The sequence below is a fragment of the Grammomys surdaster genome, unplaced genomic scaffold (genome assembly GCF_004785775.1).
Source record: "Grammomys surdaster isolate TR1022 unplaced genomic scaffold, NIH_TR_1.0 166, whole genome shotgun sequence".
NCBI lineage: Eukaryota > Metazoa > Chordata > Mammalia > Rodentia > Muridae > Grammomys > Grammomys surdaster.
In genome coordinates, this window is record NW_021604614.1 from 12,597,020 (window position 1) to 12,619,093 (window position 22,074).

The 22,074-nt window shown below is 44.8% G+C and overlaps 1 protein-coding gene across 1 annotated transcript in view; it reads right to left on the reverse strand.

The window, feature by feature from the left end:
- Window positions 1-253: 253 nt before the first annotated feature.
- Kntc1 (kinetochore associated 1) overlaps window positions 254-22,074 on the reverse strand; it is a 74,169-nt gene continuing 52,348 nt past the window's right edge. Inside the window, exons 45-64 of the mRNA XM_028766074.1 lie at window positions 20,030-20,119; window positions 19,141-19,312; window positions 19,000-19,058; window positions 18,673-18,889; window positions 17,612-17,685; window positions 17,239-17,449; window positions 17,016-17,125; window positions 13,940-13,986; window positions 11,701-11,779; window positions 10,355-10,473; window positions 9,848-9,983; window positions 9,224-9,319; window positions 8,624-8,680; window positions 6,738-6,792; window positions 6,473-6,536; window positions 5,510-5,639; window positions 3,745-3,834; window positions 2,917-3,062; window positions 2,068-2,158; window positions 254-469 (exon numbers count right to left, since the gene is read on the reverse strand). Coding sequence (XP_028621907.1) covers window positions 449-469; window positions 2,068-2,158; window positions 2,917-3,062; window positions 3,745-3,834; window positions 5,510-5,639; window positions 6,473-6,536; window positions 6,738-6,792; window positions 8,624-8,680; window positions 9,224-9,319; window positions 9,848-9,983; window positions 10,355-10,473; window positions 11,701-11,779; window positions 13,940-13,986; window positions 17,016-17,125; window positions 17,239-17,449; window positions 17,612-17,685; window positions 18,673-18,889; window positions 19,000-19,058; window positions 19,141-19,312; window positions 20,030-20,119 — 2,064 coding nt within the window. The 3' untranslated portion in view covers window positions 254-448. The remainder of the gene's footprint in view (window positions 470-2,067; window positions 2,159-2,916; window positions 3,063-3,744; window positions 3,835-5,509; window positions 5,640-6,472; window positions 6,537-6,737; window positions 6,793-8,623; window positions 8,681-9,223; window positions 9,320-9,847; window positions 9,984-10,354; window positions 10,474-11,700; window positions 11,780-13,939; window positions 13,987-17,015; window positions 17,126-17,238; window positions 17,450-17,611; window positions 17,686-18,672; window positions 18,890-18,999; window positions 19,059-19,140; window positions 19,313-20,029; window positions 20,120-22,074) is intronic.

Consider the following 22,074-nt stretch of genomic DNA (forward strand, 5'->3'; position numbering starts at 1 on the left):
ACACGAGGGGACAGGCAGTGGAGGCGCATACTTTTAATCCTAACGCCCTGGGGGCAGAGGCAAGGAGATGTCAGAGTTCTCAGCCAGCCTGCTCTACAGAGAAAGTTCCAGGACAGCCAGGGCTACACAGAGAATCCTGTCTCAAAAACCAACCAACCAACGAACCAACCAACCAACCAACCAAAAAAAAAAACAAACAACCTCTGTTCCCCCACCACTACCCAAAACTCCAAAACAAAACCCCTACAAAGTACACAAGAAACCAAAATCAAAATATTTATTAATACATCATGTGAGATACCCGAGTCAGTTATGTCAATATTGAATGTCGTATTTACTCCTTGCAGGATAATGAAATACAGATCGCACAATTTGTAAGCTGCAATAAACAGGATTAATTAGCGGCAGACTCCAACTTCCTCTTGGTTTTGAAAACTTGTTTGCTTTACTACGATCCACCAAGAAATGTCTAAATGGGGGGAAAACAGAAGAATAACTCATGAGCGTTGGCTTCATTGTCACCATCGTGACGTGTGGGGATCAAGCTCACATACTCAGGCCTGGCAGCAGCTGCTCTCCCCTGCTAGGCCATCTTCCCAGCCCCGCTTCAGTTCTTAAAACAGGAAGTTGTTAGACAGGCTACAGAGCACAGGGCTCAGCCACAGGGTTAAAATACACATATGCAAGCACCTCCATGTGACAGGGACAGCTAGAGAAGAACAAGCTTTACAGGCTACAAAGTTGTCTCTATACTCTTCACGTTTTTAAAGTTAATACCGTGTTGTTACGGTGTCAGCATGGTGTCACCAATCTCCACCTGGTGGCACTACTCAACAGTGACTGCAAGTCAGTTTGCTGGCACCAATGGGAGGTGGTAGTATCTAGAGCTGGGCTGGGTTAGAGGACTTGGCTTACTAAGGCTGTACCTTGACAGGAGTTTCCCACCCCTGCCACTCCATGCCTGACTCTCTGTCTTGAGGCCAGCAGCTTGGTGACATCATGTTCTGTTTTGCCACAGGCTGAGGAGTCAGTAACCGTGGCCTGCAGTCTTGGAAATGGAGCCAAAACAAGCCTCTCTCTGCTCCTTTGTAATTGTCACAATGGCTAACCAACACCGTCACAGAGCACAGCTGACTGACAGGAACACGGCTAGTTCTTTATGGAAGGGTGCACGGTGGCATGTCAAGAGGTCCTGGGGCTCCAGTCACAGCTGGGCCATTAGGCAGCAAATGACTCTGGCAGGTCACTTAGCCTGTGGGCTGTAGTGACATCATGATGGCTCTAACATCCTAGTACAAGTAACTCATTGCTCATGATTATGGGGACGTTGGTGTCAGCGAGTCACACGGAGTACAGAAAACTATGTGCACATAGTAGTTGATAGTGACGTTAGCTACGGTGGTGCACACCTTCAATCCCAGGACTCAGGAGGCAGAGGCAAGTGGATCTCAGTGAGCTCCAGGCCTGCTTGGACCACACAGTGCGCTCCATGACAGCCAGAGCTACATAGTAAGACCCTGTCTCGGACGATAAAAAACAAAACAACAAAACCAAACCAGAACAAAACAAAAGGTGACCATGATCGTAAATGATGTTTTAAGGCAATCTCTTCGCATGTGCTCCTGCATAAAGAACACGCCTTCCTGTCATACTTTTACCTGCATCGAGAGACCACGCTGAGACACTGGGCGACGTATCAAGACCATGCCGGCATGTGGAGACACACTGTGATGCTGGCCTAACACAGTGCTTGGAAGGAAGCCTACATCAGTAAGTGAATGTACATGCACGTACAGTCACACTCACTGATGCAAAAATGAAAGGCCAAGACAGAAATGGCAGGGATGGCAAGGCCCTTAGCATGGAAGGATACTTGCCAGGCAAGCCTGACGCTCTGCATTGATCCCCAGAATCCATGGTGGAAGGACTGCTCGCACACACACACACAGACACACACACACAGACACACACACACAGACACACACACACACACACACACACACGAGTTAACTTAAAAGTATATAAATGATCTCAGATTTGACCTGAGGCAGTCTTTAGCTGGCTTACCTTCAGGATTTCACAGGGAGCTGCATCTGCTGGCACAGGCTTCCCACAGTGCTTTGAATACTCAGTTATCAAAGATGAGGCTTCATCTAAACTAGAACCAGACAGAACAAGGCAGGTGTGAGGAGACCCCTGCCGGAGATTCCTGGGGTGATGATGTCAACAGTGTAGATTGATGTCAAAACATATAAGCTGTATTCTTCACATAGGTATAGCCTATTACACACATCAACTGTAACTAAAATGATCACTTACTCATAAAGGACAATGTAGTCATGAGGGCCTGAGGATGAATAAACAGCTAGAATCATGGTGTGTGGAGGAGACAGGGCACCCCAGAGTGACCAATGCGGGGAGGACAGAGCCACGGCCACTGCTTCTGACTTTCCCTTCTAGAGCATCAGCTGGTATTTTCCTTCTTTTAACTTCCCATATGCAATCTTGGCTGCAGCCCAAGCAGCTTACTGCTTCTTCCCTCGTGGGTGTAGAAAGTCAGTTAACCAAGCACAGCAAGAACCACGTGTTACGTAACACTAGCAAGCAAGGCCCCGAGCAAGCATCTAAGGAGTCAGTTGTAATGTAAGGGTCAGAGCGGAACTATGAGACACCTGTTTTGAGGATCTAAGCAGCTCCTTTAATTAGTAGATGACAGATTCATGTCCCAAGGTTCCAAGCTTCGGGAGCCTTAACTCTAGGAATGTGTAGGAACACTATGGCTCAGTGGTAGCTACAGCCACACATGGCGCTCTCTCTCTCTCTCTCTCTCTCTCTCTCTCTCTCTCTCTCTCCAGAATCAAGACACATTTTAAGGAAATTCTACAGTAAATTGAAGTTCCTCCCATATTAACTCACCTGAAGTCATTTGCCAAATAGTTCACCAATTCAGTGATGTTGTCGGTGTTTATCACGTGCCATTTCAACAACTGAAAATACTTTGTCTTTGCCAAAACCCCAAATTCCTTCTTATTTACGACATGATTCAGAACCAGACTTCTAATCTAAGGAATGACAGTTATCATGATATTAAAAATGTGTTTAATTCTAAGTCCTTCATCGAAACACAGATTTCTGACAGTCAGAAATTGAATTCTTGGAGCTCTGGGAGGGAGGGTGTGGACTAGCACAGCACACAAATAGAAACCTACTGTGTTATGTGCTAGGGTTTTATTTTTAATGAGGAGGAGGATCTAATTACCAGTACTTATGGGTACAGTTCTCCAGTGGGCACAGCAGTAGACAAGATGGCTGGGGCACCTGCCTTTCACATTTTTACGTAATTCTGGGGATGGAATCGAGGTTCTTGAGTACATTAGGCAAGTTCTCTACTACTCCGTCACAGCCCCAGCCAGGTACCTGACTACTAAAAGCCGAAGCTTTTAATTCAGAGTGAAAGAAAACTATCTGGGGGATAAGAGTTACCTCCTGTGATCCAGACGGAGCAGAAATGAAGCCGAACTGCCCTTACCTGATGTGAAAACCCTGCTAGCTGGCCAGTCCTTACCTGATGTGAAAACCCTGCTAACTGGCCAGTCCTTACCTGATGTGAAAACCCTGCTAACTGGCCAGTCCTTACCTGATGTGAAAACCCTGCTAACTGGCCAGTCCTTACCTGATGTGAAAACCCTGCTAGCTGGCCAGTCCTTACCTGATGTGAAAACCCTGCTAACTGGCAGTCCTTACCTGATGTGAAAACCCTGCTAGCTGGCCAGTGCTCATATGTTCTTCTAACTGCTGTAAAATGATCCGAGCATCACATGAATTCAGAAAATTCTAGGAAAAAAGTGAAAACATAATTTAAGAATTGTGATAGCAATTGCTGTGATGTTGAGTCTGGGAGGCTTTTAAAAATTCTTCAAGATTTTCTTTAACTTGGAAGACAGGCATAAACCCACTCAGTAGCGTCTGCCCAGCACACACGAAGCCCCATGGTCTAGCCTCAGAGTTAAGAAATTGGGCACAGTGGAGAGTGTACCTGTAGTCACAGCACTCAGGAGGAGGAAGGCTGTCCTGGGCTACACAGTGAATTTAAGGCTAGCCTGGCTCACCAGATCTTGGTCTCAAGAAAGAAGGGTGGTTATGGGGGTGGGAGAGAGGAAAGGCAGACAAAACCAGACTAAAGACAGGAGAGTGGGGGGGGGGGGGTCACTGGGGCTCTGTAACTCTCTTTGGGGTCATTTCCATACACGCTTTTTCTTAAACTAAAAGTTTATCGGTTCTATTAAAAATTTTAAAAATTAGATGCTTTTATTTCTAAGATACTTCTAGTGACAAAAAAAAAAAATTACCCAGACAAGGAGAAAAAAAAGGTTTTTTTTTTTTTAATATAACTTATGTAAAAGATAAAGCTGTTTATCAGGCTTTATCTGTTGTGACAAAACTTTTTTAAATCCTGAAGTTGAAAAGTAGTGAGATGCCTTTGAGTAATCAAAACAGTTAAAGACAAGCGCAGACAGCCTTGACGGCACGTGAATGAGACGGGAGACAGACAGCAAGTTAGAGCGCGCCTGCCTGTTTATCCAGACCCCTGCTGCTCTATCTACCCAGAGGTGAATAACTGGAGACATTTCAGAAGCACTTGTCCTAACAGTTATTTTAAAAGTTCTGTCTCAAGCAGGGCAGTGGTGGCACACACCTTTACTCCTAGTGCTCAGGAGGCAGAGGCAGGTGGATCTCTCTGAGTTCGAGGCCAGCCTGGTCTACAGAGTGAGTTCCAGGACAGCCTGGGCTACACAGAGAAAACCTGCCTTGAAAACCAAAAAAGAAGAAAACCCAAACCAAACCAAAAAAGGAGAAAAAAAAAAACCACCCAAAACTCAAAAAACCCTCCTTGGAGGCCTCCTCAACTCGCTCAATCTGAAGACCAACCCTCTACCGAGGAGACCTTTCCCTCTGGCTTTAGCTAGGGCCTACGACACTCTGTCTCACCTCACCTCAGGGCCTTTCCTCAGGCAGCTCTGCTTCTTTTCTTTTTAATTCACTTCACATCCCCGATCACATCGTCTCCACTCCCCCTTCTTATCTTTTTGGTGAGAAAAGAAAAGTCTAACTGTGCAACCCTGGCTGGGCTGGAACTCAGAGCTCCACCAGCCTCTGCCTCCTGAGTGCTGGCATTAACGACGATAAAGCCTCGGCCAGTCACACCTGGCTTGCTCAGCGCACACAGCCTGCTAAAGCACCGCTTTTCTCAGTTCACTTTGCTCTGCCAAGAAAATCAGTTTCTCACAGATAACAGAATAATGGCCAAACTCATTCTGAGATATCCCTCTGCTGAACTTCAATCAATCCCGTTACTTCTCATTAACCTGCCTCACCCACACCGAGTATCCATGCTTTATGAGTCTGGTGAAAGAAAATGCCCTCTTCTGAGGGCTATGCGGTATCTTCTGAGGGCTATGCGGTATGTCCTGGCAACCTGAGAGGAACAGCATGCGCATGCACAGCATACCTTGATCTGCTGGTGTCGTTTCTCAGAGTGGGGCATGAGCATTAGGCAGGTGAGTGCAAAAGCGGGAAGCTCTAACTGGACATACTGCTTGGCAACACCCATCATGTCGAGGTCATCTGAAACTGGACATCTTTGAGAGGGCGCAGTAATTAGTTAATGGCTTGGCAGGTTTACTAGACCACATTAGCCTTTCTCCGTTTCCACAGACGTTTCCCGTCCACTGCCAATTCCTTTAAATGCCTATGCGCTGGAACGCAGCACATTCTTACTAATAAGGAAAGAGCCTTTGAGAACATTCCATAGGAAAAAAAAAAAAAAAAAAAAGAATCTTTTCCTAGGACACAGACTGCTGTCTGCCATGTCTAGACACTTGCAGATGCACAAGATATATTCTTAGACGCTCAAGCCGGGCATGGTGGCATACACTTTTAATCCCAGCACTTGGAGTCAAAGGCAGGAGGATTTCCAAGTTTGAGGACAGCCTGGTTTACAAAGCGAGTTCTAGGACAGCCAGGACTACACAGAGAAACTCTGTCTTGGGGCAGTGCTGGGGCAACAAAAACAAACAAAATTCCTTGACGCCCAGGGTCCATGTGACAACATTCTAGGACTTAGCAAGAAGAGGCACCCCAAACTTACACTTATATCAGGTGCCAATCTCAGAGTGCAGTGAATATCGGCTTCTGAGGAAACTTATGAGAGAACGTTCCAGTTCACATGGAAAGTAGGGATTACAAAAGTAATAGGTGCATTTAATGAAAGTAAATGTTAGCTTAGCTTCCTTGAGAAAAGGCATGCGAGCCACCCCCTTTCTTATTTGTAGGGATTCTATTCCAAGACTTCCTCCATTGGACAGCTGTATCTGTGGATTCTCCCCAGACCTATTTCCTTATGCATACACATTTGTAACAAGGTTTAATTATTTAATCTATTCTCTTGGTCAGAGAGCACGCATCTACTTACTCAAGAACAGCGACAAGACTCTCACAACAGTCTGCTAACTGACTGGGTCTTAAAGGACAGGAAGCTGAAGAGAAAAGGTGAGAAACACATGACCGCTCAAACATCAGAATGCTACCGTCTACCAGGCATGGTGGCTCAACCTGTGATCCCAGCCCTTGGGAGGCTGAAGCTGTTTAAAGCTAGCCTGGGCTATAGTGCAAAACACTGTCTTATCACAAAACAACCCCAAATTGCTACTGTCGGTGTTCAGAGGCTAGACGCTTACCTGAGAGCAGGGGGATCTGGATCACACGTTGCCAAGCTTTGCTGAAGTAGGGAATCTGTGGAAATATGGGCACTGAAGAATCCATGTCTAGGATACTAGAACCTCTATTTCACATGCCTGGATTGAGCCTGATTACTACATACTACATGTATGACAACTATTTACACAGCAATACAGTGTTAGGTTTTATGAGTAATCCAGAGTTGACTTAAAATACACTAGCCAGCTGGCTCAGTGGGTAGCGGTGCCTGCTGCCGAGCTGGAGGAGCGGAGCAGAGTTTGATCCCAGGGACCTGTGTGGTAGAAGGTGGGGACTGACTCCCGTAAGTTGCTGTCTGACTGCTACTCACACAATGTGGCACATATGCACCCACAAACACACACACACATACACACACACACACTGAAGCAAAAATCACAGCGCCTGCAGGGTGGTGGAATCCTAGTGTAACCCTCACAGAAATCAAGGGTCTGTTATTATTACAGGTGATAAAAGAATCGAAGAATTAAAATGTCACAATGCAGCGTTAGGTTACAGGAGAGGAGCCAGACATGGAGCTCGTTATGTGAGCCATTTGATGTGAAATGTCTAAAGCAAACAAAGCCACACAAAGAGGAGGAGTCTGAGGTTAAAAGGAGGGGAAGATGGCAGCCAGCTATGGGGGATCTTTTTCTTCTTCTGGCAGTTCTAGGGGACTGGCCTCAAGTATGCCTCCTCAACTCTCAGCCCCAACCCTGAGGTTTCTTTCTGAAGAGAGGAAAGCAGTCTAATATTAGCCAATAGTGATGGTTGTTAAAGCTCATACACATAGTAAAAGCCACATAATGATATACCTTTGAAAAGGATGCTTGCTACCTCAGTGCTTAGCACCCACAGTGGGCGGCTCACACCGCCTTTAACTAGTTCCAGGGGATCTAATACCTTTTTCTGGCCTTCTTGGGCATGGGCACTCATGAGCACACAGCGAGACACACATACACATAATTGACGAAAAACAGCCCTTTAAAATGTTTTGTTTTAAAAACATAAAATGCGCTGGGCGGTAGTGGCGCACGCCTTTAATCCCAGCACTTGGGAGGCAGAGGCAGGCGGATTTCTGAGTTCGAGAGTTCAAGGCCAGCCTGGTCTACAGAGTGAGTTCCAGGACAGCCAGGGCTACACAGAGAAACCCTGTCTCGAAAAACCAAAAAAAAAAAAAAAAAAAAAAAAACAAAACATAAAATGCATTTATGTACATTCCTCCCCATGATTGTGTAATAGGAAAGTGTCTCTAGAAAGAAAAGGAGAATTGTTGTTTTACTTAAAATATTCTCACACTGTTCTAGTAAACTGAGAATAAATTACCTACTTCTTTTTAAAAACGTGTGTGTGTGTACATGTGCAAGAGAGTGTGGATACACCAGTCACAGGCAACTTGTGGGTGTTGTTTCTCTCCTGCTACCAAGTCGACCCAGGATTTGAACTCGAGTTGTGAGGCTTGGTGGCAAGCGCCTCTCCCACTGAGCCAGCTCACTGGCCCCTAAATGATCTACTTCTGTATGATGAGTCTGAGGTGCACAACTCATGAGACTGAACAAGTAAAACAGAAAGACCCCAACTTTCAAGATCTGTTAGGTCTGAGGGGGCACTCCAACCAACACGGAAATAAAATCAATGACACTGTAACAAATGCTAGAGGAGTGCCAGGCGACTCATGCAGCCTGGGGAACTCAGAAGGCAAAGCCCTGATGGGGGCAACAGCAGCTGAGGACGCCGGAACAGTCCTACACCGATCCGATTCGCTCTTTACTAAGGAAGAAGCTGACAGCTCGATGCAGGCCACCCATAAACTACCTAGCACAAAGGTTAAACCTAATGAAGTGTGCCTTAAAGGAAAAGCACATACCTGCCATAAGGAATGGATACTAGAAATGTAGGATAGAACTCTCCTCAAGTAAGGAATCTGTAAAAGAAAATTCCAAAATGAGACTCCCAAAGTACTAAGTTTCAATATGCCAACACAAAGTTTTACACCTTTTAAAGAATCATTTTTGAGCTAGGGCCTCACCCACAGCCCAGGCTGGCCTTAACTTCTTGGGCCATCTCAGCAGTGGTGGGATTGCAGGTGTACAGCCACTTCTAACTTACTTTCCTCTTTGGGACAGGGTCTCATGTAACACAGGATGGCTTCGAACTAGATATGCAAATGAACCTCACCTCAGATCTCTGGTTCTCTTGCCTCTACCCCGTGACTGCTGGGATCACTGACTCGGGACCCATGTTTGGTTTTTGTGAAGCTGGGTATGGAAGTCAGGCTTTATGCTGCTAGTCAAGCAGCCACCGAGTTCTGTTCCTAGCCCCTAAGTCATTCTGAGTTTGACTTCCTCTAATAGTCCTTAAGTCTGGCAGGAGCCCAAGAGCAGATGTTTGTATCAATACACATCAATAGCCGGTGTTAGCTTAGAATATGTTAGGAGGTTGTGCATCAGGAAGACCCAAGTCTTACCATGTTGAAGCCCAGAAGCTTCTGCAAGAGCCCATTCCAAAGCTGCAGGTCATAGATTCTGTATTCTAAACAAAGCTCTGCCACCAACCGTACTGCCTAAAAGCCAAAACACCAAAGAAAACAATAAAATCACATTGCTTTGAGACGTTGGTAAGTCAGTCCAACCAGCCTCTTGAAAAGGCAAGGTACCTTTTTAAAACATGGACAATAACTTATAAAGCTCTAATGTCCAGCTCCTAATTTAATAATAATAATAATAATAATAATAATAATAATAATAAACCCAACCTGCCTGTCCCAGCTGCAACTGCATCAGTGACTAGTCTCCCAAAGGCAACTAGGCAGGAGAGAATGGAAGCTTCCCTCTCCAGCAGGTCTTGGAAGGAAGCGTGAACAGTGCTTTCTTGCTCGCAAGCATGATTAGCCTATGTACTCTAAGAAGAATGGGAAGGACCTGCCACATTGCCTTACCATTTCATGAAGTGTGCTGCAAACCTACAGAAAGGTCTAGGGCATTGGACCTACTGAGGGCAAAGGGTCTCTGGGCACCTGAGGGGTGGTGGATGACCGGGTGACACACACTGCATATGTAAAGACAGGCGCACCATGGCCGGAGACACATACCATCGGTTCGTGGCTGTGGTTCTTCCACAAGCCCTTGATCATGCCTTCTTTGGGACTGTTGCAGAATAACTCATATGTGATGGGAATATTCAACGTTTCAAATGAGGCCAGGAAAGTGATGCATTTCAGGTAGGATCTGGAAAACAGAGGTACTTGTAAGAGTCATTCTTGTGGCTCACATTTAAATCTAAAACCAAAACTACTGCGGGGGACAGGGGACTATCTTGTTTCAAGTGCATTTAGGCTGCAGGTATCGTCACAGGATACAGCTTACATAGAAATCAATTTGAACAGGAAAATAGTCACCTTCTAAATGTTGCTAAGATGTTCTCATGGGCCTGTTTCACCTTTGCTTAAATAGTAACAATTGAAAGAATGAGCCTGCATCTCTATAGCGACCAGTAGGCATCCATGTGATTCAATCAAGGGTTCAAAAGTTATGGTTCAGATATAAGCAAATAAAATCTGTTTGCCTCCTTCAAAAACAATAAATCAAGTGCCACTTACTTCATTTCATCAGTGGGCTTTTTGAAGAGAGATTCTATTGTTTCCTTGTCAGCCAAATAGAGGAGACACTGAAGAGCCCGTGCTTTGTGGGCAAACGTTAACTGGGGCATGCCCAGTGTCTGTAAAAACAAGAGGCTTGGAGAGTCAAGCTGCACACCTGCAGCCTCAGTCAGGCGACTGACTTCAGCTTAGGAAATACAAACACCCCTTCCCTTGGTTATTTTCCACTTTACTTGAGCTCAATTGTCTCTGCTCTTAGCTAGCATAGAGCCGAGCTGCTCAACGTGACCCCCGGAAGGAACCCGAGACCCCAGCCACGGCCAGCACTGGACACCAAAGAGGGCTTCCCCTTGAAATGGTTTTGATTAAGCAATAAAGTTTAATTTTCTTAATTCCTCGACTCCTGTATATATCACGTGAACAAACCCACCTTTGAATCCATGTCATCGTTAATTACTGATGATGCGTTCATTAATACTCTTCTTAACAAAATGAACAGTTTGCTTATAGACAGTACATCAGGAGGCAAGTAGCTCCCTGCTTAGCCTGCGCTAACTGGCCATCGAATGACTAAAGGACAGACTCCAATCAAGAACCATGGTGAGCGTACATCCGGTATCTCAGATTTTCGTCTCGTCCTTCTAAGGACCATGTACCCCGTGGTTCCTCACCCTCTACTTTAGCTGCTTCACAAGATATTGTTAGCTGGGTGCGATAACTCACACTTGCTATCTTAGTACTAAGGAGACTGAGGTAGGAGGATTGCCAAGAGTTTGAGATCAATCTAGGGTACATAGTCTAACCAAGACTATGTCTCAAAAAAAAAAGAAAAAAGAAAAAAGAAAAAAGAAAAGAAAAAGAAACACCCTTCTCAACACCAAACAACCAATAGAATTGCTATAGGAAAATTCCAGAAGACTCAAGAGTTTGTGGATCCCCCCCTGGAGACTGCAGTTTCACATGGGTAGGGAGGCTAGTGGCTAGTGGGTGATTAGGGCCAGAGCAAGTCATACAGGGCCATGGAGACAGGCAGAGTTTCCCAGGGCTGGTTTGTACAGTCTCCTGGTATCAGGAGTGCTGACTGATCAGGGAGTTAATCACCACAGAGTGCACCTCTGAGAGCTACGGCAGGTGCATCCTGTGGCCTGTTGAGCAGATGCTGTGTCCAGAGCGCTAGCTGGAGTGTGGTGTACAGAGAGGTCCCCACTTATCGGATTAACATAACCCACAAGTGTATTAGTGAGCGTTATCTGAGTGGTGTTTAGGAAGCCAAGTGTGAAAAATACACAGGGGTAAAATGTCAAGCAGAGATGGCTGCAGGTTCCAAACATGTCTCTAGAGCTTACACTTGTAGTTGAGGTGGCAAATACAAACAGCACTCTCGAGCTGTAATCAATCGGACGAGCCTGGAGGAGATACACAACTCTGGAGGACAAAAAGAGAAAGACATTTTTTAAACTTAAAGCGATAGATTCCCACTACAATGGAGCTGTGTTTCTGCCCACAGTAAACGACAACATCCTGGCTGTCAGCCAGGAAGACGCAGGCCGATGGCATTTTTGTTTTCCCTTTCAAAGGAGGTTTAGCCTCTCTTATTTTAACCTTTTTAAAATTTATTTTGTGTGCGTGCATGCTTTGCCTGCTTATATGTCTGTGTACTGTCATGTGTGCCTGGTGTCTGCAGAGGCCAGGAGACAAGAGGTCCTTTGGAACTGGAGTCAAAGACGGTTGAGAGCTGCCTTCACAGCTAAGAGGATAACGCCCAGAACAAATGCTGGCTTCAGGGTTCTCCTCTGAGCCACCGCCGCTTAGCCTTCCAGTATGGTTGATGGAACTGACACGAACCCCAGCTTACAGCACAGTGAGTGTCACACATGGGAAAACCTGTTTTCACGAGACCCATGAGGACCTTGTAAGTGACTCCTTTTAAATTCTAGACCTAGGGCTGGCAGGCCACTCCGAGGAGGGCCCAGAGGGATTAGACATACAAGCCAGAGGAGAGGAGCCTACAGATGGAAAAGACAGAAATTCTGATTTGGACATTTCTTCTGTCACTGAATTGCTTCGAGGGCCTTCCACGAAACTGGTTCTGTTAAATAGGCCAGAAACTGTCTGTGATCTGGAAAGGTGCACCTACCCTTAAAAGTCTAAGCAAGAAGCCTGCTGTAATGGTGCATGCATTTAGTCTCAGTGCCTGGGAGGCAGGGGCAGGTGGATCTCTGTCCCAGGACAGCCGGCCTACAAAAAGAAACCCTGTCTGTGGGGCTGGGAAGGAAGCCTGGCTTTGTATTGCATGGCTGTCATTTCAGCACTGGGGAGGCTAGGGCAGAGGTCCCCAAGTTTAAGATCAGTATAACTACCCATGTTGTGCCTGGAAGCATTTATGAACCCCAACAGACCACCAAGGACCCGACTCCAGTGTAATCCGACTAGGGTCCCTTTATTACAGACTCCAGTTTGGGCCGACTCACAGCCGACCCATAGGACGGTTTGGTGAAGCAGCCCCAAATGCTCATTGGAACAGGGTTTTATAGGAAAATGGGGGCAAGTGAGGGAGTGTCCAGCCCGGCAAGCATCTAACAGAATGACTATGGTAACCCGACAGGTGGGGGCTCTGAAGCAAGACAGTGAACAATCACACACAGCCTGAAAGTACATCTGAACAATCAGACTAATCTTGGATTGACTGTTAGTAGGAAGTAGCTAAGGAATAACTTTGGGGTGTGGGCCAAGGGCAAGCCAAGGGGTCCTTCTGGTACTTGGGTTCAGCTGTAGGTCAAGTTCTCGAGCTTTTTCTTTTAAGATGGAGGCCAGTCCCAAGATGGAGTAGGTTTGGCCTCTTCAGTACAGTTAGACCCTGACTAAAAAAGCAAGTAAAAGTAACAACTCCTCCTCTCAAACATCCACCATTTCCAAACAGCAGCATGAGGTGGGGTCCAGAGCAAAGGAAGGCAGAGAATAGGAAGGTAGCCATCTCTGTTCAAAACTAGGAATAATTATTTTCTTGTTCTGGGCTTTGCAAATCTGTCTTCACTATCTGATTTTCAAGAAAGAAGAAACCACAGGGCCTCCCAGGCCTCTCAGCTACTTGTGGTTGAGGCCAGGAATGGTAAAAAGCTGGCAGCTACCACTACGCCCTCTTCTCATGCTGGAGTGAAGTACTGGCAACGAATTACCACATTCCTTCTGATTCAAGCCTAGATATAGTCTTCTCAATAGAACAAGCCAAGAGCACTCAGACTCAGCACGTTTAATGGCAAGCACACAACTCTGTAGATCTGGGTCTCAGACAAAGGATACAGTCAGTGTCTTACAGCTGAGCCATGCCATCTTCTAGAATTTGAGAGCACACAGGGCCCTGGGGCAAAGGTTCTGGCTGATAGAAGAGTTTTCCTTTGCTTGGCCCTCTCTGCTGCAGAAGTCTGAGAACACTCACAGGGGTTCAAATCCACAGTCTTGGCTACTGACTCCATTCCCGCCCCTGGGGCCTAGCACTGATTCTTCAAGACTCTGAGCCACGTTCCATCAGTCTCTTGATAAGATCCCTACTGGGTGTCAAGGACAGTACAATGAAGGAATGCGTACCTATGTAGCACTTCATCCTCTTCAAGTTCAAAGAGCTCCAATGCTTTCTTTGAAAACAGAGAAGAATACAAGTTAAAGGTTAAACTAAAGGTTGTGACCACACAAACTGTCATCTTAGTGCAGTAGCTCAGACAAAAAACCCAAATTACAAAACAATGTTTATGGGACTGGACAACCGGCTCAGTAGTTAAGTGCACTGTTGCTCTTGAAGAGAAGACTTGAGTTTGATCCCAAACACGCACATGGTGGCTCACAATCCGGAACTCTAGTTCCAGAGCACCGAACACCTTTTTTGGACCTTAGCAGGCATCAGGCATACATGTGGTATATGTACATGCATGCAAACAAAACACTCGTATACATAATAAAATGATTTAAAAAACAAAGAGCAAACTATGTTTCTGTGGACAACTGCTTAGATGGAGGGCCCGCTCTCTGCGGCACCTCTAAGTACACTCATGGCCAACGTAAATGAAACAAACATTTGGGTGCTCGTGGAGCTTACATTTGTTGGATAAATTTTAAAATGAACAGAGCCTGGCATGGTGGCACACATCTTTAATTCCAATCCATCTTACTATGTAGCCAAGGCTGGCTCCTGCCGTGCCTCAGCCTCCCAGGTGCCCAGGGTCTTGGCATGCCAGCCAAGTGTTCTGTCACTGAGCTACTTCAGAGAGTTAAATGAGTTGTTTGTAAACTTAAGGTGTATTCATCAGGACTCAGAAAGCACTGTGCCAGGTTTGATGTAAGGCATAGTTCTTAGTTGCCAGATCCTTCCAGCTGACTACTCTGAGCTTATGTGATGCTTGGAACACAGAAATGCTGGTTTTAGACACATGCTTACATTCTGTTTCCACTGAAGCTGTCACTGCTCTTGGTAGAATGGGGCTAGTGCTGGATCTCAGGCAGGCAGTGTTTGCACTGTAGAATGGACCACTGGGTTCAAACCCCAGCACAGCACAGATCATGTGTGATAGCACACACCTCTAACCCCAGCACTTGGGAGGTATGTAAGTTCTAGTTCATCCTCGGCTACATGGTAAGCAAGCGTCTAGCCTGGGGTACTCAAAATCTATTGACAAAACAGCAGCAGCACATTGTGGCATGAAACGAAAAATTAATATAAAAGAAAAGCTACTAACTAAAATCCAACAGGACTGCTAAGTTGACTCATAGGTAAAGGTACCTGCTGGCTAAGCCTGAAGAACCAAATCCGTTCCCCAGGACCTACGTGGTAGGAGAGAGCCAATTCCCTCAGGCAATTTGGGTGTAATTAAAAAATAAATTAAATGCCAAGGGCTGGAGACATAATTTAGTGGTAGAGCACAGGCTTAGCATTCAATGAATTCAGTATTCAGCACAAAAATCAATCAACCACAACAATAAAACAAAAACAAATAAAAACTGGCTGCCAACTATAGCTAACCTCAGCTGCCTGGGAGACTGCAACAGAACTGCTTTCAATTGGGAATTGAAACTAATTTGGGTAACATATTATTAGCACCCTAAATTGAGCAAATTTACTAAGTATAAGTACTTAATTTCATAGTGATTATACCATTTTTTATGAATACATTTCAAGAATATTATCTTCCTACGTAAGAACAGAATTATAGACTTTACTTATTAAATTCTACTTAAAAATTCACAGAAACTCTTGAAAAATCTGGATTGAGATTGCTAATTCCTTCCAGGAATGTGAGATTCGCTATTTCTAATAAGTGTTTTTGTTGTTGTTGTTGTTTCGAGACAGGGTTTCTCTGTGTAGCCCTGGCTGTCCTGGAGCTCACTCTGTAGATCAGGCTGGCCTCGAACTCAGAAATCCACCTGCCTCTGCCTCCTAAGTGCTGGGATTAAAGGCGTGTGCCGCCACTGCCTGGCGAGATTCACTATTTCTAACAATATCAACATCATGAGCCGCCTGCTGTGTTCTGCTGAGAAGAGCACATCACCTGTACATCACCTATACATCACCTATACAGCATCTATACAGCACCTGTACAGCATGACTAAAGCCCATGACCTAGGTTAAATAACAGAAAAATGTGAACAAAGCAAAAATGGCATTTTATAAAAGCAATCAGCCTGCACCCTTCAAAACTGTTAATGTACTACCATGATTAAAACATGTTAGAAAATCATCAGTGGTTATTAAGTTAACATGTAGGGTGGGTAGATAAGATAAAGGATGAATTTGCAGAGAACTTTATACTGTAGTCTCAAAATATTTCCCCTAGTAACTACAAAAGAACTATATATATATATTAGAAAAAGTGAAAACTGAGCCAAGATATGTATCTAAATTAATATAACCTGTAAAGATAGGAGAGCACTGACTCTACAGAGTTGTCTCTTGACCTCCGTATACACACACACACACACACACACACACACACACACACGTAAATTAATACCACCTATAAGGGCAAAACAGATATCCTATTCTTCCAAATATCGTACACTAACATCATTTATGCAGCATGATACTTAAGGGGTCAATAACATGTCATAGGTAATATATTCCCCAACGGTGAGAAATGAGTAAAAAGTTAGAGAATGAAGTAAATATGGAGAGATATTAAAAACCAACGAGCATGGGTAAACGGAGTCAAGGAGTATCCCTGCACTGTTCTTAAACTTTACTGTTTCATTTTAAATTATCTCAAGACAAAAAGTTAATCACATGAATCCTGGTAAAAAGTCTTCTTATATGAGTATGTGTCTGAAGTCAGGGGCTAGAGGGTAGATTAGCTACAGTTACAGAAAGGAAAGACAAACGGCCTCATTAAAATCACCAGGTAACAGGTGATCTTAGATCCAGTCAGGTGTGGTGGTGCAGGCCTATGATCTCAGCGCACGACAGGCCGAGGCACTAGGATAAAGTATGCAAGCTCTCTGAGGGACACAGAGAGACACTGTCTCAGAGGAAGCCAGGAAGAAAGGCCAGTCTGTGTCCTTCTTTGCAGGGTTGTATTGTGTAGAACACAAACTCAGCTCCTATCAAAGCACAAATCTGGGCTGTGAGCACTCACTCACTCACTCACTCAGTCACTCAGTCACTCACTCACCCACTCACCTCACTGGGCACCGTTGAAGGGCACAACCATTTCTCCAACAACATGTCCCATATTTTTTCCAAATTAATTTCATTGACCTCAGCTATTTCTTTAGCTGCTGCATGGATATCTAAGACAACGAAGATAAAAAAGTACAAAAGTGAAACTCAAGCTTTTGGCTGAAGACAACTGGCAATCAAGACAGCAACTTTTCTGGACCAGAAGCTGGCGTCTCCTCCTCACCAGGATAAGCTTTGCCAGATGGGGTACAAAGTCTTTCGCTTATGCTGGGATGTTCGTAGAGGCTCACGATGAGGTGCGCTGGCTTCCCTATGACTCTTAAATATTCCTGAGTGTTCAACTTGTGGGCTATGAGCACAGCTTCTGTTCCCGAGAGCCGAAACTGGAGGTAAAGCTTCTTCAGCAAGGCCTTGGCCTTTTCACACGTCTCATCCTTTAAAAACATTTGAAATGGAAAGGAAACCCGACTGTAAAAATCTCAAGGGAGATAGACTCCACCTTCAGCAACCTCAGGCCCCATGATGAGACAGATGCTAAGCAATCACCGCTTTGGCAAAACAACAAGAGGCACTTCAGTTTTCTAGCTCATACTCACCTGAGGTGGGATGTTCTGTAGCCACCTCTCAGCTAAATACACGCAGAATTTCAAACTAGTCATCTTGAAGGGGCCTGGAAAGACGAAGGTTTGTAAGGAGATATGAATCTTCTGAGACAATACATGTTACCAAGGCAGCAAGAACTTTAAAACTATAAATGAACAGTCAGTAAAAATTAAAGTTGAGGCAAATGGGACAGAAGGATACAACACAAAAATCAAAGGCCACAGAGATCCTTCTTCGGCTTCTAGTCCATGACTAAATTCTTATTTCTAGGAAGTTTCTATGAATATGGGGATGAAGAGCGTAACACCATCCATACTGTTATCCTCTTGGATATCTTTTCTTTTTTTGTTCTTTTTTTTTTTTTTTTGGTTTTTTGAGGCAAAGTTTCTCTGGCTGTCCTGGAACTCACTCTGTAGACCAGGCTGGCCTTGAACTCAGAAATCCGCCTGCCTCTGCCTCCCAAGTGCCGGGATTAAAGGCGTGCGCCACCACCGCCCGGCTTGAATATCTTTTCAAACAAGTCACTGATGTGCCTCAGCCACCTTGCTGCTCATAGGGTGAGGCTTGGACAGCTCCTGACAAACTCTTCAATCCTGGGATAGACTGGTAGCTCCCGGCTGGCACCTAGCTGACGGGCATTAGAGATGAAAAATAATATACAGGGCAGAACAGTTGCCTAGCATGTACAAGACCCTCGCTAGATCCCCAGATCTATCTGCAAAAAGGAGATAAGAACCAAAACCAGTTTCCCATATGGTCTAGTGTTTAGGATTCCTGGTTTTCACACAGGCAGCCTTTGACTCCCTGTATGGTAACATCACAACTTTGGCCTGGAGAGGTGGCTCAGAGGTTAAGAGCACTGACTGCTCTTCCAGAGGTCCTGAGTTCAATTCCCAACAACCACATGGTGGCTCACAACCATCTGTAATGGGATCTGATGCCCTCTTCTGGTGTGTCTGAAGATGGCTACAGTGTACTCACATAAAATAAGTAAATCTTTAAAAAACAAAACAAAACAACAAACTCCTTGTCCTGAGAGCAGAGGGCTACACACCTTCTGGGACTTCCTGGGTGAGACTGATGGCGATGGCGACGGCCCACTCGGGGTTGACAATGGACAGGAGGTATGACTCCAGGGTCTGCATTAGCTTGTCCACCTCCTTGCTCATCAGGGTGGAGGACCTGGCTTGTGCTGACTTCAGGAGCTTTGGCTTCAGGTTTTTTTCAAACACGTGTTTGGCGGTAGACACGTAGAGAGTATCTAGGGAGAACTTCAGAATGGAGGAGGGCAATGATGAGGCAGGAAGTAGCAGAAGATCTCCCGCCCAGGCCGAGGCCCGACTAGAGACGAAGAGCCCTCTCCAGATGCTTTACCCATTACCTTCATCAGCTTAGAGATTAAGAGCAGGGTTGGGAGCGACTCTTCACTGAGCTCTGAAGCTGGAAGGGGAAGAAAAAGGACGTGATAAGAAACAAATTAGTTGGCCACCTAGTAACATTCATAAGAAGTTAATGAGCATACAGAGAATTTTCCAGAAGTTCTGTGCTGTGCCAAATAATATTAGGTGAAAGGGCAGTCTAGTCTGCGCAGCTGGCGGCAGAGTTATCAGGTGCTCCAGCATGTACTGGTATTCGAGGTCCACTGGTGGGGAGATTCTTCTGTATGACTTCAAGTGTCTCAGAAGATTCAGAGCCTGTGTGGAAACGAGCAAGAGACCCGTAAGGCCCACTGTGTCTGTAATACCTGCACCACGTGCATTTCCCATTCCTCACAGTCTTTGCTAGGGGACAGTGGCACTTGCCACCAAGCCTGCTGCCAACCTGAGTTCAATCACGGGGAACTACATGGTGGAAGGAGAAAACCAACTCTGGCTTCCACATGTTCATGGTGGTACATGTGTGTGCCGGACTACACACACATACACACACACACACACACAGTCTTACACAAATTTAATAATAAGTTTTTTTAAAAAATAGAAAAAGCAAAAATTATTAAATAAAAATTATAAATGAATTAAAGAAAACCAGGGGTTTATATGAGGGATGAGTTGGGGAAGGATGAAGGGAGTAAATATGATTAAAATACATTGCATTCATGTTTGAGATTCTTAAAGCATCAAAATATTACATATTGCCGGGTATGGTGGCGTATGCCTTTAGTTCCAGCACTTGGGAGGCAGGAGCAGGTGGATCTATGTGAGTCTGAGGGCAGCCTGGTCTACAACATGAGTTCTAGGACAGCCAGGAACTCTACTTAGAACTAAGTTCAGAATCTAAAATGAGGTCAAAGAATAACCCAGACATTCTCAATCTTATAATAATTACAACATATATGATAAGTTATAATATATCATCATAATAAGTCAAGGCACAGAGATGAGTTTTCAACCTTTAACATCCTTCTATACCTGATTAATGTTCACACTGGTTATCTTTTCATCAGCTTGTTCTATAACTTTCAGGACAACTTCAATCATTTCATAATCATATGGGTCCAGCTGCAACAAAAGCAGAAATTGGTCAAAACACTAGGAGGCATCGTCATGCTCACAGATGCTTTCTTTAGCAGTGCTCACTGGTTCACAGAGCAAAGGTAAGTAAGCTGAGCATGCACCACAGCCCAGGCTGCCTGTCACAGATCAGTTCTCCATCTACGGCTACCTCTGCTAGACTAAGCATCCATGTTTAACATGTCTTGAAATGGAGGTTGAAAAGCTGTACAAGGCAATCCTTGGAGACATCTGTCTCTCGGATGCTAAATATACAGAAAGAATAAGCGTATGGTCAGTGTTTCCAGTTTTTAAGAGTTTGGAATTGAAGTTCCACTTGTTCTACTCATGATGGAAGTTAAAACAGGAAAAGTGCCTCAGAGATACCTTAACTACAACGTGGGCCCTCGTGGCTGAGGCTCTTGGGGGACTCTGCTTTAGCGTCACCATCCTCCTAACACAAGAATTAACTGGATGGTGTCTGTACAGGCTTACAAAAAGAGAAGACGTGTTCTCTCTGCTCCTTGCCCACACACCATTACTTTCTTTCTTTTTTTTAAATGCCAACTAAAAGCACATAATTATCAATGTAGGAAGACAGTCTATCAGACCGAGGAAATTTAAGCAAGACTATAATTTCTGGCTGACTTACAGGCAAAATATAAAACTAAAATTCGCCTTACAGTTCTAATGATAATCTTACTTTTGCTATCTACCTCCCAATCCTCCAACCAACTATCGATTAACTTAAATACCAATTTGTAAAAAATTTCATTAAAACACACACACACACACACACACACAGAGAGAGAGAGAGAGAGAGAGAGAGAGAGAGAGAGAGAGAGAACATATATTCATTCAACATAACTCTTTATAATACTAAAGCATATGGCTTAAACATATATCCGTGAAAGTCTGGTTAGACACAGTGTTTGCCCCCAGTAAGCAGGGTACTAAATAGGACAGGCACTAGACCAAATACTGACTGTGGAATGGTAGTACACTATGTGTCTGAGTTAGGCTTTCCATTGCTGTGAAGAGATACCATGATCAAGGCAACTCAAAAAATGACATTTCTCTGGGGCTAGCTTATAGAAGTTCAGTCCATTATTAAGACAGGAAACATGGCAGCATCCAGGTTGGCATGGTGCCAGAGAAGGAGCTGAGCATTCTATATCTTGTTCTGAGGAAACCAGGAGAAGACTATCTTCCAGGTAGCTAGGAGGGTCTCAGAGCCCATCTCCACAGTGACACACTTCCTCCAACAAGGCCACACCTCCTGATAGTGCCACTTTCCCTGGGCCAAGTATATACAAACCACACTGTGGTTTATCCCACTCCAGAGAGTAGGATCCACAGGTAAATTTCTCCTTGGGATTTATACTTTCCTTCTCATTTGATTCTTCCACGAAGAATGTTTGTTATTTAAAAACTCTGAGATTGCTGACCAGCACTTTGTTGGGATAACAAACACTTGTATACTCTGTAAAGATTGTCTTTGTATTATTCAAATGCTGTTTTCTGTACCAGCAGATTTCTGAGTACTGTCTGAACTTTGGTATATTTATTTCTCTGAAATGTCATCTGCCTTATTCTTCCCCATCACCTTCTGATTGGTTTAATAAAGAGCTGAATGGCCAATAGCAGAGCAGAAGAGGAAAGGCGGGACATGGGGGTGGGTGAGATGGGAACTCTGGGAGTTCCTGACAAACAGGAAGGAGCGGTGACTAACAAGCCTCACACAGGGACAGAGCCCCATGACCGGGCTTACATAGATGAGCTAGTGGAGCGTCTGCCAAGCTTGCATAGTTATTAAAAAGTCCCATAATTCAGGTACTAAGGGTTCGAGCGACAGCACTTGCTGCCATGTCTGACAACCTGAATTGGATCCTAGATCCCACATGGCAAGTGACATGGAGTCCTGTGTAAATTGTCCCCTGACCTCCTCATGCATACTGCAGTGA